General features: G+C 38.3%; 1 protein-coding gene across 1 annotated transcript in view; it reads left to right on the forward strand.

The window, feature by feature from the left end:
• Ube2q2 (ubiquitin conjugating enzyme E2 Q2) overlaps positions 1 to 12544 on the forward strand; it is a 64541-nt gene extending 51997 nt beyond the window's left edge. Inside the window, exons 11-14 of the mRNA XM_027415114.1 lie at positions 240 to 288; positions 688 to 783; positions 8261 to 8327; positions 10818 to 12544. Coding sequence (XP_027270915.1) covers positions 240 to 288; positions 688 to 783; positions 8261 to 8327; positions 10818 to 10849 — 244 coding nt within the window. The 3' untranslated portion in view covers positions 10850 to 12544. The remainder of the gene's footprint in view (positions 1 to 239; positions 289 to 687; positions 784 to 8260; positions 8328 to 10817) is intronic.
• The last annotated feature ends 484 nt before the right edge of the window (positions 12545 to 13028 follow it).

Raw genomic sequence — 13028 nt, forward strand, 5'->3', positions numbered from 1 at the left:
TGACAGAAACCTAAATTGATACAGAAGTAACAAGATTGGAAAGAGGAGTAAAATATGAAAACCCATGCATTCTGTTTAATTTGTTTGACAAGTTGATTGTATTAAAGTAATGACTGTAAGCATTTGAAATTGACCTATACAACTTTCATTGTTGTATGTTACCTTTCTTAGTAATGCTTGAGAAGTTAAGGAATACTGATATTCAGAGGATTTTGTATGTTTGTTTTCTTTTTTTAAAGGTATGTGTTGGGTGGAGGAGCGTTATGTATGGAACTTCTTACAAAACAGGTAACTCTTGTGCACAATTCTCAGTCTAGTGGATTATTTCCTTGTTAGCTGAATTCTAAGATCAAAGTTCTTAAATGTAGTAGCTTACATTTTTTAATTTTTGTAGTATCTACTTTTATAAACAAAAATCCAAGGTAAACTGGTAAAATTCATTGTATTTTGAGCTCAGTCCATGTTGGAACAACCACTGAAAGTAATGTTTATTTAAAATTATAATTCACTCGGGTTTAGATGTTTAGAACCCAGGATTGTTTCGAGATCCTAGAAATGGTCCACTGTTTTCCTCTTCACTACAAATTTGTTAACATTGATTTGCTGTCATTGAGTTCCTCTGTGATATTTTGTTAGGTTTTCCAGAGTGGGAATTGTGAAGATTGCTGTATTTTTTTCTTCCTGTAGGGCTGGAGCAGTGCCTACTCTATAGAATCGGTCATCATGCAGATCAACGCCACCTTGGTGAAAGGCAAGGCCCGAGTGCAGTTTGGAGCAAATAAGGTACTTTTCTTCAGAACTCCACAGACATGCAGAGGTGTCCCAATGCTAGTGGAGGTCACGTGTCAGGCATATTTCTGTCTTGATTATAGTTTTAAATTTTAGTTATTTTTATGTCTATGAGTGTTTTGCCTGGATGTATGTGTCTGTGGACCGTATGTGTGCCTGGTGCCCTCAAAGGCCAGAAGAGGGCATGAGATAAACTACAGTTAGAGACAGTTGTGAGTCACCATGTGGGCCATTGGAATTGAACTCGGGTCCTCTCCAAGGACAGATGCTCTTAACTGATGAGCCATCTCTCCATCCCCTGTCTCAATTCTTTTTGAGGTACTTTAATTTTCATGCTTTAGAAAAGTGAAGGTAGGAAACACAGATGTGTAAGAGAATATGCTCATTGCAGTCACTTAACCCCACTTAGTCTTTGATATTCCCAGAAACGTTTAGTTTGAGCTCACTGTTAATGAAAGGAAAACCTTGCTGTACTTTGAGGTTTCTCCAAACTGAGGTCATGTTAGTATCACTAATTTTCAGTCAGAATATACATGCTGGACTGTTTTAATTTAAATCATTAGCTTTTCAACCCTTTTGATAATCTACATGAAATGTTCCATTGTCTTCATTTTATAGATGAAGAAACTGCGGCACACAGGGTCAGGGGGCAAAACAAGGGTTTCAGCCAGGGAGGTGTAGTTTGTGCATTTGCTGAGTTGCATGCCGAATTCACTTACTGTACTAGAAGGATTGTTCCAGGTAGACTTGTAACCATTCATAGATATTTATATGATGTTTGTTTTGAGAAAAAAAAAACTTTGTGTGATGAAAATAACCTTGATCTGATGATTTTTAAACAGTGAATGTTTTCCCTAAAGTTCTCTGTGAATTTGTACTGTTTGTTCAAGTAGTTTAAAACTTAAGAGATATATACTCAATACTGCACTTAAAATTATGTGTGTTTTTTTTTTTGTTTTTTTTTTTGTTTTTTTTTTTTTGTTTTTTTTAGAAAGTTAATCCACAGAGAAAGCAAAAATTTTTAAAGGTCATTTTTGTAAAAAAAAAAAATCATTATTTGGGATGATAGTGTTACTTTAACTATGTGTTCAAGAATTTATATTGAACCAGCATGTGTTATCAATATATGTAAATCTTATTTTTACTTTAATGTGTCAATAAAATGGTTATGTAGTATAACCTGAAAACTTTTTAAGGATGAAATATATGCTTCCTCATGCAATGTTTTTAAAGCAGATAACATCACAAAAATGTAAGATGGTGGTTTGTACTTTTGAATGTCTAGAGAAATACACTAGGCATTAGCATGCCCCAGTCTTCAGTGCTTTCTCCTAATGCCTATACATATATTAAATTTGATGTTAAACTTAATTTTTTTTTAAAAAATTAACATGTTTTTCATTTTAAAAGAGAAAAGAAGTAAGGGCATAGGACAGTGATTCATTTCTTTCTTTTTTGAGTAATTGAAATTTTGTCAGTACACTCGCAGACTTTTTTCTCCTGAGAGATGTGTATCAAATACAGTGGGCCAGGGTAATTTAAGTTCTCTAGTTTTGAAATTCTAGAATACCAGTATTCTTTGTTCTGTGCTATAAATCTTAGATTTCATTTCAACTGCTCTAAAAAATACCTGTTTTCTATGATGTGCAGTTTTCTTGGCAAGTAAGAAAAAAAGCATTATCCATCAGGCTCTGTGTCAGGCTGCTGAGTACTTCTGTACATTGAAACATTCATACATGGCTTACATTAAGAGATCTTTTTGCAGTTTTATCATGTAAAACATAGCATATAGCCGCTAAGATGGCTGTGATGACATAGCTGATAGAATCTTTTGGGGCCATCATCTTGTGTGCTGGCTTTTGTTCATAGTTGACACAAGTGTCTTTATATGGTTAGTTGTAGCACAAATAATAAAAATCCAAGGACGGATACTGGGGTTAAAGCCTGAGGATCAAAGAAGCAAAGCGGCTAATCCCTAGAGAATTCTCACCTCTACCAATGCTCAGACCAAAAGGGCAATCCTGTCTTCAGATTGCATCTCCAGACTACACTGCTCCTCAGACTGCAATGAGCTCCTGTCTCCTCCCGCCTTATATTCCTCTCTAGTGCTGGGATCACTTTTGTGTGAGCTCTTTAGAATAGATCAATTTCCTGTAGCTCAGTGTGGCCTTCAACTAACAGAGATCCATCTGCCTCTGTCTCCCGAGTGCTGGGATTAAAGGTGCGTGCATTAGAAGGTGAATTCAGTGAACTTTTAGGGTAAAACTTAACTTTTTTTTTAAATTAAAAAATATTGTCAGTTAAGAAAATGGAAACTGTGAGTTCGAGACCAACCTGGTCTACAAGAGCTAGTTCCAGGACAGCCTCCAAAGCCACAGAGAAACCCTGTCTGGAAAAACAAAACAAAAAAGAAAGTGGAAACTTTCTTTGCACGATATAATAGAAGTTTCATCTTCCTGAATTCTAAACTCTGAAGGGATAGTCTAAACATTAACTTAAAAAAATACCACAAAAGCCTGACATGGTGGTGCATGCTTATGACTGTAGAATTTGGGATGTTGAGTCAGGCCGACCACAAGTCCCAGGCTAGCCTGTGCTATATAGTGAGACCCTGTCTCATAAAAAGCAAAACCTCAAACAATTAAAAAAGAAAGATGGAGGCTAGGCGTTGGTGACGCACACCTTTAATCTCAGCACTTGGGAGGCAGAGGCAGGTGGATCTCTGAGTTCGAGGCCAGCTTGGTCTCCAGCGAGTGCCTGGATAGGCTCCAAAGCTACACAGAGAAACCCTGTCTCGAAAAAAACAAAAAAAAGAAAGAAAGAAAGAAAGAAAGAAAGGATAGTGAGATGGCTCAGTAGGTAGAAACATTTGGCACCAAGACAGAGGACCTGAGTTTGATCCCTGGGGCACCCATGGTGGAAGGGGAGAACCAACTTCTAAAGGATGTCCTCTGACCTGCACATGCATGCTATGGCATGTGTGTCTTCCCCTGCTCCCTACATACACACACATAAATAAATGCAACACACAAGGAAGATACAGGGCTGGATAGATGATTCAGCTTTTAAGAGTGATTGCTGCTTTTACAGAGAATCTGTGTCAGCCAGCTCACAACTGCCTCTAACTCCCACTCACTGTAGGGAGAATCTGATGCCTGTGGCCTTTGTGGGCATCTGCACTCACGTGTACATACTCAATATATATAAATATACACAAATAATTAAAAATAATAAAAATCTTTTTTAAAAGATGCTAAATGGTATTAAAGGGCCAGCAAGTGGTTTATGGGGTAGAAGTACTTGTCATGTAAGCCTGATGAATAGACTAAATTACAGAGGAAGGAAAGAACTGTCTCCTGGTTTGATCTCCATGTGCCTGTACCTACCTTTCCTCCTTCCCTCCCTCCCTGTCCCCCCATCTCTCTTGAGCACACACTGTCTGTCTCTCATTCAACCAAAAGAAATTTATTACACTTAGTGCTTAGTAGGCAAGCCTGACAACCTAAGTTAGATTCCCAGAAGCCATGTAAAAGTGGAAGTAGAGAACCAACTCACAGAGTTGTTTTCTGATTGTCACACATGCAATAATATTTTAAATAGTATTAAAAATATGCTGTTGATTTGTGTGTGCATGTATATGCAGTGGGAGCAGCAGTGGGGAGGAAAGGAGAGCTATGTAAATATGTTTGTATCATTGTAGACTGTCTTTGGAAGAACATTCAAATGCTAATAGCTATTGTTTATGATAAAGGTTTTTTGAAATACTGGTGGGGTCAGGTTAGAGATGAGATATGAATTTTGTGCTCTAATTTTTTTTGCCATATATTTATTACTTTAGAATATTTTGAATATTTATACTTGGTCTTAGTCAAAAATACAAAATAGGATATTTTAAATGATATTGTCAGCTATTAGTTCAAAGTAATTGAATGTGTGTGCTTTCAAAAAGCTGAGCTGACAGACATAAATTTACACATATGCTGGAAAACAGTTTCTCTCAGCAGACATGATCAAGGTCAGGTTGGATGAATGGGCTGAGAACTTGGTAGCTCTGTACAGGCAGGAGCCTATGGAGAGGTGGAAGTACAGTCATTTGTCAGCTCCTGCACTTCCTGACAGTGCTAAGCCAGCAGGAGTGAGAACAAGCTATGGCCTAAAAGGATGGCAGCCAGGTTGTTTCCTGTTAAATTACTAGGAAATAAAAACTGTAGCATTAACTTGAGGCTATACAAATAATAAATCCTTCCAGGGTACTGGCCTGTTCACGGAAAGGTAGTTCTCAGCACTTGGGAAGCTAAGGCTGGAAGATTGCAAATTTGAGGTCAGCTGGGCTATACAGTGAATTCTAGGCTCACCTGAGCTATATAAAGAGACCCTATCTCCAAATCATAAATAAAGCAAGCTAATATTGGAAGCGTGCATGTTACAGAGGGAGCACTAGTGAATGATAGTGAAGTCCTGGAGCACACAGCCTTCGGAGCAGTGCTGATCCTGTTTCTAAACTCAGGACAGGTGTCCTTCTGTTGCTGTCATTGCCTGCAGAATCCTGAGTAGTGCTGACATGCCCAGGAGAGATGTGTTTTGCTTTCATCTTTTCTGGTGCCAGGGAGTGACTAAGCAGCCTAATTTTGTATTTATAAGTGAGCCAAGTTGCCGTGCCAAATGGAAGAACCTTGATTTCATGGGCTATCGTGTTAGTTGCAGTTACAACTCTCACAGAAGCAGAGAAGTGTTTCTAACTGAAGCTTGTAGGCTTCCCAAAGATTAAAATCAAACAAATGGGGAGTTCAGCTAAAGATCACAACTAGGCCACCCAGGCACCAGATCGCAAGATAATAGGGGCAAGGTGGTGGAGTGCTTACTAGCATGTGTTCAATCCCCAATACCTCAAAATACAAAAACAACACAAAATAGACTTTAGTTATTTGAAGTGTGATACAATAGTTGTATGAAATATCAGAGCTGGAAAATGGAAGCTGGGTACATGGTCACATGCCTATCACCCCAGCACTTAGAAGATTGAGGCAGGAAAATCAGAGGTTCAAGGTAATTTTTGGCTACACAGTGAGTTCAAGGTCAGCCTGAGCTACATGAGACCCTATCCCAATAAATAAATAAACAGATAAATAAATAGATACATAAATAAAAAACAAAGAAAAGAAAACATTTAAAAAGGGAGTGGTGAAATTGATCATTTATTAAGACCAGGAGTGGTGTTGAGTGAGATCTGAAGAAGAATTTAACAGAACATACAGAATAGCTTAAAATTGAGAAAAACCCTGGTAAAAACACAGGGAAAAATAGATCAGTCTGCCAACAAAGGAAGAGGTCTGGATGTGAGTTTTGAGTGCTAGCGAACAGGTGGTCTGTGGACTGAACCAACAGCTCTGTGCCCAGCATTGGATGGATGCCTGTATCCTTCCCAGACATACATGGGAACGGAAGTCATCACAGCAGATTTATTACTATAAAATTCTAAAATACCTTCCTAAAGTTAAGTGAAGCTGACCCATAATTGAAAAGAAAAAAAGGAAACAGATACTCTCTGATCCTAGTTTAAATAAGACTGGTAAGTTAGTATGCCAGTATACATAGTGTTCTGTGGAATTTCAGATTTATACAACAGTTTGATTAATAGGAATTTGAAAATAAAATTCTGCCATGTCTGGGACAGCAGCGACAGTGCAGTCAGAAACTAAAGGAGGGCCTAGAACAGTAGTGCAAGAAGAGGAAGAAAGACAATGATCTGGGGACATGAAAGAGGAAGAGGAGAGGCTGGAGGTCATGAAGTTACTAGAGTAGGGAATGTGAGGGAGAGCAGAATCTACCAAAACACACCTTGTTCAAAAATGTGGATGTCTGCTTTCTTGTATGCTATTTTACAAAAATAAAAACAGAATAACAGATCAAAAATACAACTCATTGTTAGAAAGGACTCAGACCAACAGGAAAGAAAAGGGAAAGATTACTGAAGGTGTAAGCAGAAGTCTGCTTCTTTGAACTGTGTAAATTGTCTGAAATGGTGGAGGCTGGCTGATAATTGGCTTGGGGGAGTGGGCACAGTATTTCATGGTCATCTGAGAGTATGCTGTGTATTTGTTATTATGTTTAGACTGTTTTTCTTTGTGGAAAAAAATGTGTATGGATGTTTTTGCCTGGATTTCTTTTGTGTCTATGCACCATATGCATGCTTGGTGTCCTCAGAGGCCAGAAGAGGGCATCAGATCCCTGGAACTGGAGTTGGAAACCACTGTGTGGGGTGCTGGGAATCAGACCTTGGTGCTCAGGAAGCAAGTGTTCTTAACCATAGAACCATCTCTCCAGCCCATGGAAGTATTTTAAAATTTTCCTTTGAGATGATTCTGCCATATGTTTCTGTGTGTGTGTGTGTCTTAGGTGCCTTATGGCAGGGCTTTAGAAGATTACTCTGTAGAAAATAGGGTCTGTTTGCAACTGGCACAGAAATGAAAATCATTGGCTCACTAATGCATGGAAACCTGCACAGCTGGACTGAGTGGTAGACCAGCAAACTGAAACCACAGGAAGGATGTGGCTTTAAACAGTGGGGAAGGACTCCGGGGAAGCTACTTGGAGGAGCACACAGATGGCCCTGGCAGCCCAAGCCTCAGCATCACAAAGGCTTGCTCTTGTTGCAGCAGCTCTATGCTAGATGGTTTTTGCCACACTTGGCAATTACAAGAGCTGTGCATGAATGTCTTTGCAAACTCTTTCAAAAGAGGTGTACAAGAAACTAGTAAATGTAGCTAATGTGAGTAGGGGATGCTGGGATGGTAAGGGAGACTGTCTCTACATTATTTTGTTGTTCTGCACTGTGTATTTGTTATGCAACAAGGTGTATGATGTGCTGCTGTAGGTGGGGCGAGCTGTTATTGAGAGCATGTCTGATACTAATTGAAGTTAAGGTGTAAGCCATTCATGCTTATGGGACAAAATTCAGTCTGAACTTGGCTCCTTAGAGAAAATTTATTTTAACCTAAGGAGGTAACTGGGTGGTAATTGTGGGCATTCTTTATATTTCTAACTACAAATATTTAGATGCATGGTTCCTGAGTTCATTGTCTTCTGATCTGAAAGCAGCACCTCATGGGCTATCCCACTGGATGTGAGGAGAAGGAAGCATTGGGGTGTTACTACTCCCTATATGTGTTTCCTTTGACTTGATCTGACAGTGTGAGGCATACTAGGACTATAAACTACTGGTAGGAAGACTTTAAAAATAAACAACAACTCTAAAGTTTGTGGAGTTTTAGTGAAGTGCAATTTTGGTTTTGAAGTGCAATTTTGGTTTTGTTATTCTTATAAAATTGTAGCAAATATGGAACGTTAGTAACACAAATTCTCTGGAAATGGAAATGTCCATTTAAGCACAGTAATGATGCATCCATAAATTTACTCTGATGGTTTTCATCTGGCTGCAGTTTTGATTTAATAATGTGTATTTCTTTTTCAGAATCAGTATAATCTAGCACGGGCCCAACAGTCCTATAATTCCATTGTACAGATACATGAGAAAAATGGTATGTTTAATTCAAGAAGTACTTATTGCCATTCATGAAGTTGTACACAGCATGCTGATGTTTGCCTTGACCAATCCTGTGTTTTTGTCTTAGATTTTTTTAAATCAAATACTGTTAATTACAGTGGGGGAAAAAAAAACCTTAACTTTTGCTGTATTCACAATCTTGTAACAAATCTTAACACTGCTTTTTCCTATGCCCTGAAGACTTGACCTAAGTGCCTTTGAATCAGAGTTAAGAATTTAGTTTAATGGATAAATCCCTTTGCTCACTTGAAATGTATTCTGTAAGTAAAGGAATTGTGCAGGCAACTTTGTGTAGGAACTCTCACTGTAGTTGAGCAATCATAACAGGATCATGACTATCTGCTTCTGAAACATCTTCAGATTCATACTTTGGTAGACTTCCTTTCCTTACTCCCTCAGGATCGAATCCAGAACCCCACTAGGCAAAAGCATTCTACTACCGAGATACAGTTTTACTGTTTGAGTCATCTGTTGTGCCCTTGCTTTGCTTTGCTCCCTTCCCCCACTCTCTCCCCCATCCCCCCCCCCATCTCTCATTTCACTTTTTAAGATAGGATTTCACTAAGTTGCCCAGGCTGGCTCTGAGGTCACTCTGCAGCCCAGGCAGGCCTTGAAATTTTGAATCCTTCTGCTTTAGTCTCCTCAGTAGCTTGGGATTATAAGCCTAAGTTGCCTGGCTTGGAAGACCTATTTGCAAGTGCCATTTATGTGACTTCCTAGCTCTGTGGCTTTGAATAAGTCCTACAAAAAGAAATATTTGTTTTCTGTGTATGTTTTTGCCACCACATACTTTGTGTAGGTTCTGAGAATCAAACTTAGGTTGTCTGGCTTGGTGGCAAATGCCTTCACCTACTGAGCCATTTGCCAGCTTCTGTGATTTCTTTTTGCCCCAGTTTCCTCACCTCTAAGGCTGGCAAAGTGTCTCTTAATAAACATGAAGAAAAAGAATAGTGCCTATGCAGAGCAGTCTGTAACCAAGTGCCCTGAACAAAAAATTCATTGAAGATTCTGGGGCTCTCCAGTCAGCCAATCTGAATTATTGAGAGCTCCAGATTGCAAGGGGAAGAGCAATTGAGGAAGACACAGGATGTTTACCTCTGGCCTATGCACATTCAAATGTAGGGGTACACACATTTGTAAGTTTAGATTTGTGTCTTAACACTCAGTTTTATTTTAATGACAGTGCCAACTTGCCACTTTTTCAGTGATTCCTTTTAGAAATAATATTCAAAACCAAATCTTAAAGCTTCAAAAGAAGGTTTTCCAATATAAGGTTAAGTCCAGGCTTTTACAATAATCATTTCTGGTATATCAGATGAGTATGTTCCAAAGTCTGCTTTGTACCACGCATGACTGAGCATCCAATTGCTTTTCTATGAGAGTTTAGACTTGTATGGAACAACAGCCATGTTTGCACCCTTTTTCTTTCTTAAAAAATAATTTATTTGTATTTTATGTACATTGGTGTTTCCACCCTTTTTCTTTCTTAAAAAATAATTTATTTGTATTTTATGTACATTGGTGTTTTGCCCAGTTGTATGTTTTTGTGAGGTTTTTGGATCCCCTGGAATAGGAGTTACAGAGAGTTGCGAGCTGCCATGTGGTTGCTGGGAATAGAACCCAGGTCCTCTGGAAGAACGGCCAGTGCTCTTAACTGCTGAGCCATCTCTCTAGCTCTCCTTTTTCTTTCTTGTTCTTCTTCTTGTTCTTTCTTCTTCTTGTTCTTCTTCTTGTTCTTCTTCCCCCCCCCTCTCTCTTCTCTCTCTTTTGGTTTTTTGAGACAGGGTTTCTCTGTGTAGCTTTGGAGCCTATCCTGGCACTCACTCTCTGGACTAGATTGGCTCTTTTTTCTTTCTTAAGGCAAACCCTACAATTGGCATTTGAAGATGTTTATAGAAAATGTGTGAGTGTGAGCCATTGCATTGATGAAAGAGCAGTGGATTTAGAATCAGAAAGCAATTCTATTTTCTGAAGTTTTACATCTTTTTATTTATTTTAAATTGGCAAATAAAATTGTGTGTTTATCATGTGTAATTTGATGTGTGAACATACATTCTGAGATTACTAACTTTGTGATGGACTGTCTTGCATAGCTAGAATTTTAATGTGATGACAGCACTTTACCTATCAATGTTTCTTTAATTCTAATTGCCAGGTTTCTTTTAAATACAAAATTGAAATAGAAGGTTAGCATTAGACTACTGTTATCCCATACTGTCACTGTCACCTAGGAATACCATTTCATATAGAGATGTTGAAAACAAGTGTGCTTTATTTATAAGCAATGACTTGATACTGTGAACATATCAGAATGCTGGGTTAATAACTAAAAACAATTTTATGTTTCTACAGTAGTGTTAAGTAACAGAATTATGAGTAGAGATTAGACCTAATCTCAGTAGTGCCTTTTCCTAGTTGTGTCAGGGATTGAAGTAGTTAATGTTTTCTTTCTATTTTATTTCAGGCTGGTACACACCTCCAAAGGAAGATGGCTAACTACGCTGACATATGTCTGGACCAATGTTGCTTTAAAGAAAATCGTTCCAACGTGCAGACATAAGCTTTTGAGTGCCCGTATAACAGCAGTACCGAAGACATTAGCTAATAGATCATTTAGTGGATAATCTGTCAACTGACATCCAGATACAGCCTTTTCATTTTGCTCACTTTAGGTATCTTGGACTGAACAGTGGGGCCTTTACTGTATTTTTCCTGATAAGTACACACAGTAGCCACTCCCTACCACCTCTTTCTTGAAAAGTGAAATCTTTTAAGCAAGCAGGGAAGTCAGCATCAGTTTACTGCAGCTGTGAATTTACAGTAACCTTCCTATATTGAGCCTATGGGGTATGAAGATTTGCAAAATCCTGTTCGTTTAGAGCCAATAAAAGTTTAACTGATGGTCAATACTGGTTTAGGAATTCTAGGTCTTCTAAACCATAGCATTTTCAGGTCTGAAATCTTTTTTATTGCCAAAATTATGACAGGAAGCCTCTTCATTAAATTGTTAACTTTTTCATGGTTGTGTGAAGATTTGAACTGTTTCTGGAAGTATGATCTTAGTTGTATTGTATCATATTAGGTAAAGCTGGCCATTTGTGAGCAGTAATTTCCACTGGGGTGGCAGAGTCCTGCTGGGCTGAACCTGCCTCTTGCTGGTTCAGCATTTCTTGGGAAGAGCCACAGTGTAGAGCCTGAAGGTCTAAAGTATGAGGTCATTTTACCTTTTCACTTATTAACGGGGTGTTGCAATTGTTGATAAACTAATACACTTGTGAAGTGATTGGCACAAAGACAGGACTCCTTGAGCCAAAGTATAAAAGATACCTAAATTGGAGATTCTGAAATTTTTTGCTGTTGTCATACAGTGGCTTTTACATCAAAAGACCAGAAGGAATTCAGCATATGTTAATTCTTTTATAAAATGTGATACAAATCAATGTACTTTCCATTTTATTGCCTTACCTAAATCAGCCCTCTTTGGTTGGTAATTTTTTTTTAATCCCAACTTTGATTTAAATATAAACTCCAGCTATTTTAAGCACTTTTAAAAAGAAGCCCAGAAGCACATTTTCCTGCACAAACCAGTACAAAGTTTGTTTCCTTTTCTGTTGTTGTTGATTTTTGCTTTTCAAGACAGGGTTTCTCTGTGTAACAAACAGCTCTGGCTGTCCTGGAATGTGTTTTGTAGCCTTGAACACACAGAGGAGTGCTGGGATTAAAGGCATGTGCCACCACCACCCAGCTCAAAAGGTGTTTTTTATACATTTGATTAGAGCTTTTTCTTTTCTTTTTTTTAACTTTGTAAACCACATTCAGGAAACTTGGCACTTGTGCATTTTGTGTGTGTTTTTAATTTCTCATGATTCTCTTCTGTTGGTTAAGAGGACAGGTTATGAAACCTGGTATTCTTGCTCACTTGGTTCCCTTTAAATAAGTGATTGCCAGTGCTCACATAGCAAGTGACAAGGCAGAACTCTTCAAAGCATCAGAAAGTTCCTTAAGCCTAAGGCAAAATCTTGAATACATTATTGAATTCTTTAATATCCTAATGGCTAGCAGATTTACAGCTGCACATTTGGCATGCTTTGTTTTTTTGGATTTTATTTTTCATTGCAGATTTATTTGGCAATGTACAGTAAATTTTGTAAACTTGCATCAAGTTTATGAATAAAGAACCATTTAAAAATCGCTTTGTCACCTTTCCCTCATAAGAAATGCTATGATTCAGGTGTCTTTAGGCTCTATTGAATTTCTAGTGTAGGGTATTTAGAAGATAGGTGTGGGAAGATTTCAGGGTCAGAGATGAAGACTGATTTAATGAGAGGAGGCAACCTAGAATTGGTACATACATAGTGCACTCAGTTTCTCTTTAGCCCTTACAATCTTTAAATTCAGATACATATGGGTTTGGGTTTTGTTGTTGGTTGTTTTTTGTTGTGTTGTGAGTTTTTGTTTTTTGTTTTTGACTGTCCCACTCTCCAGCCCAGGCTGGCTGGCTGGCAACTTATGGCTCAAGTGCTATTTTAATTAATATCCCTAATTTCCTCTGGACGCTACTAGCAGGCCCCCTCTTGTATATTCATGGCCCTTATATATACCACAATCAGTATATCTCATAAGAAGCCCTGAGCTCTAGGCTCAGTACGTTTGGATAGTAATCTTTTTCTCTCCT

This window comes from Cricetulus griseus, chromosome 4, assembly GCF_003668045.3.
Source record: "Cricetulus griseus strain 17A/GY chromosome 4, alternate assembly CriGri-PICRH-1.0, whole genome shotgun sequence".
Classification (NCBI taxonomy): Eukaryota; Metazoa; Chordata; class Mammalia; order Rodentia; family Cricetidae; genus Cricetulus; species Cricetulus griseus.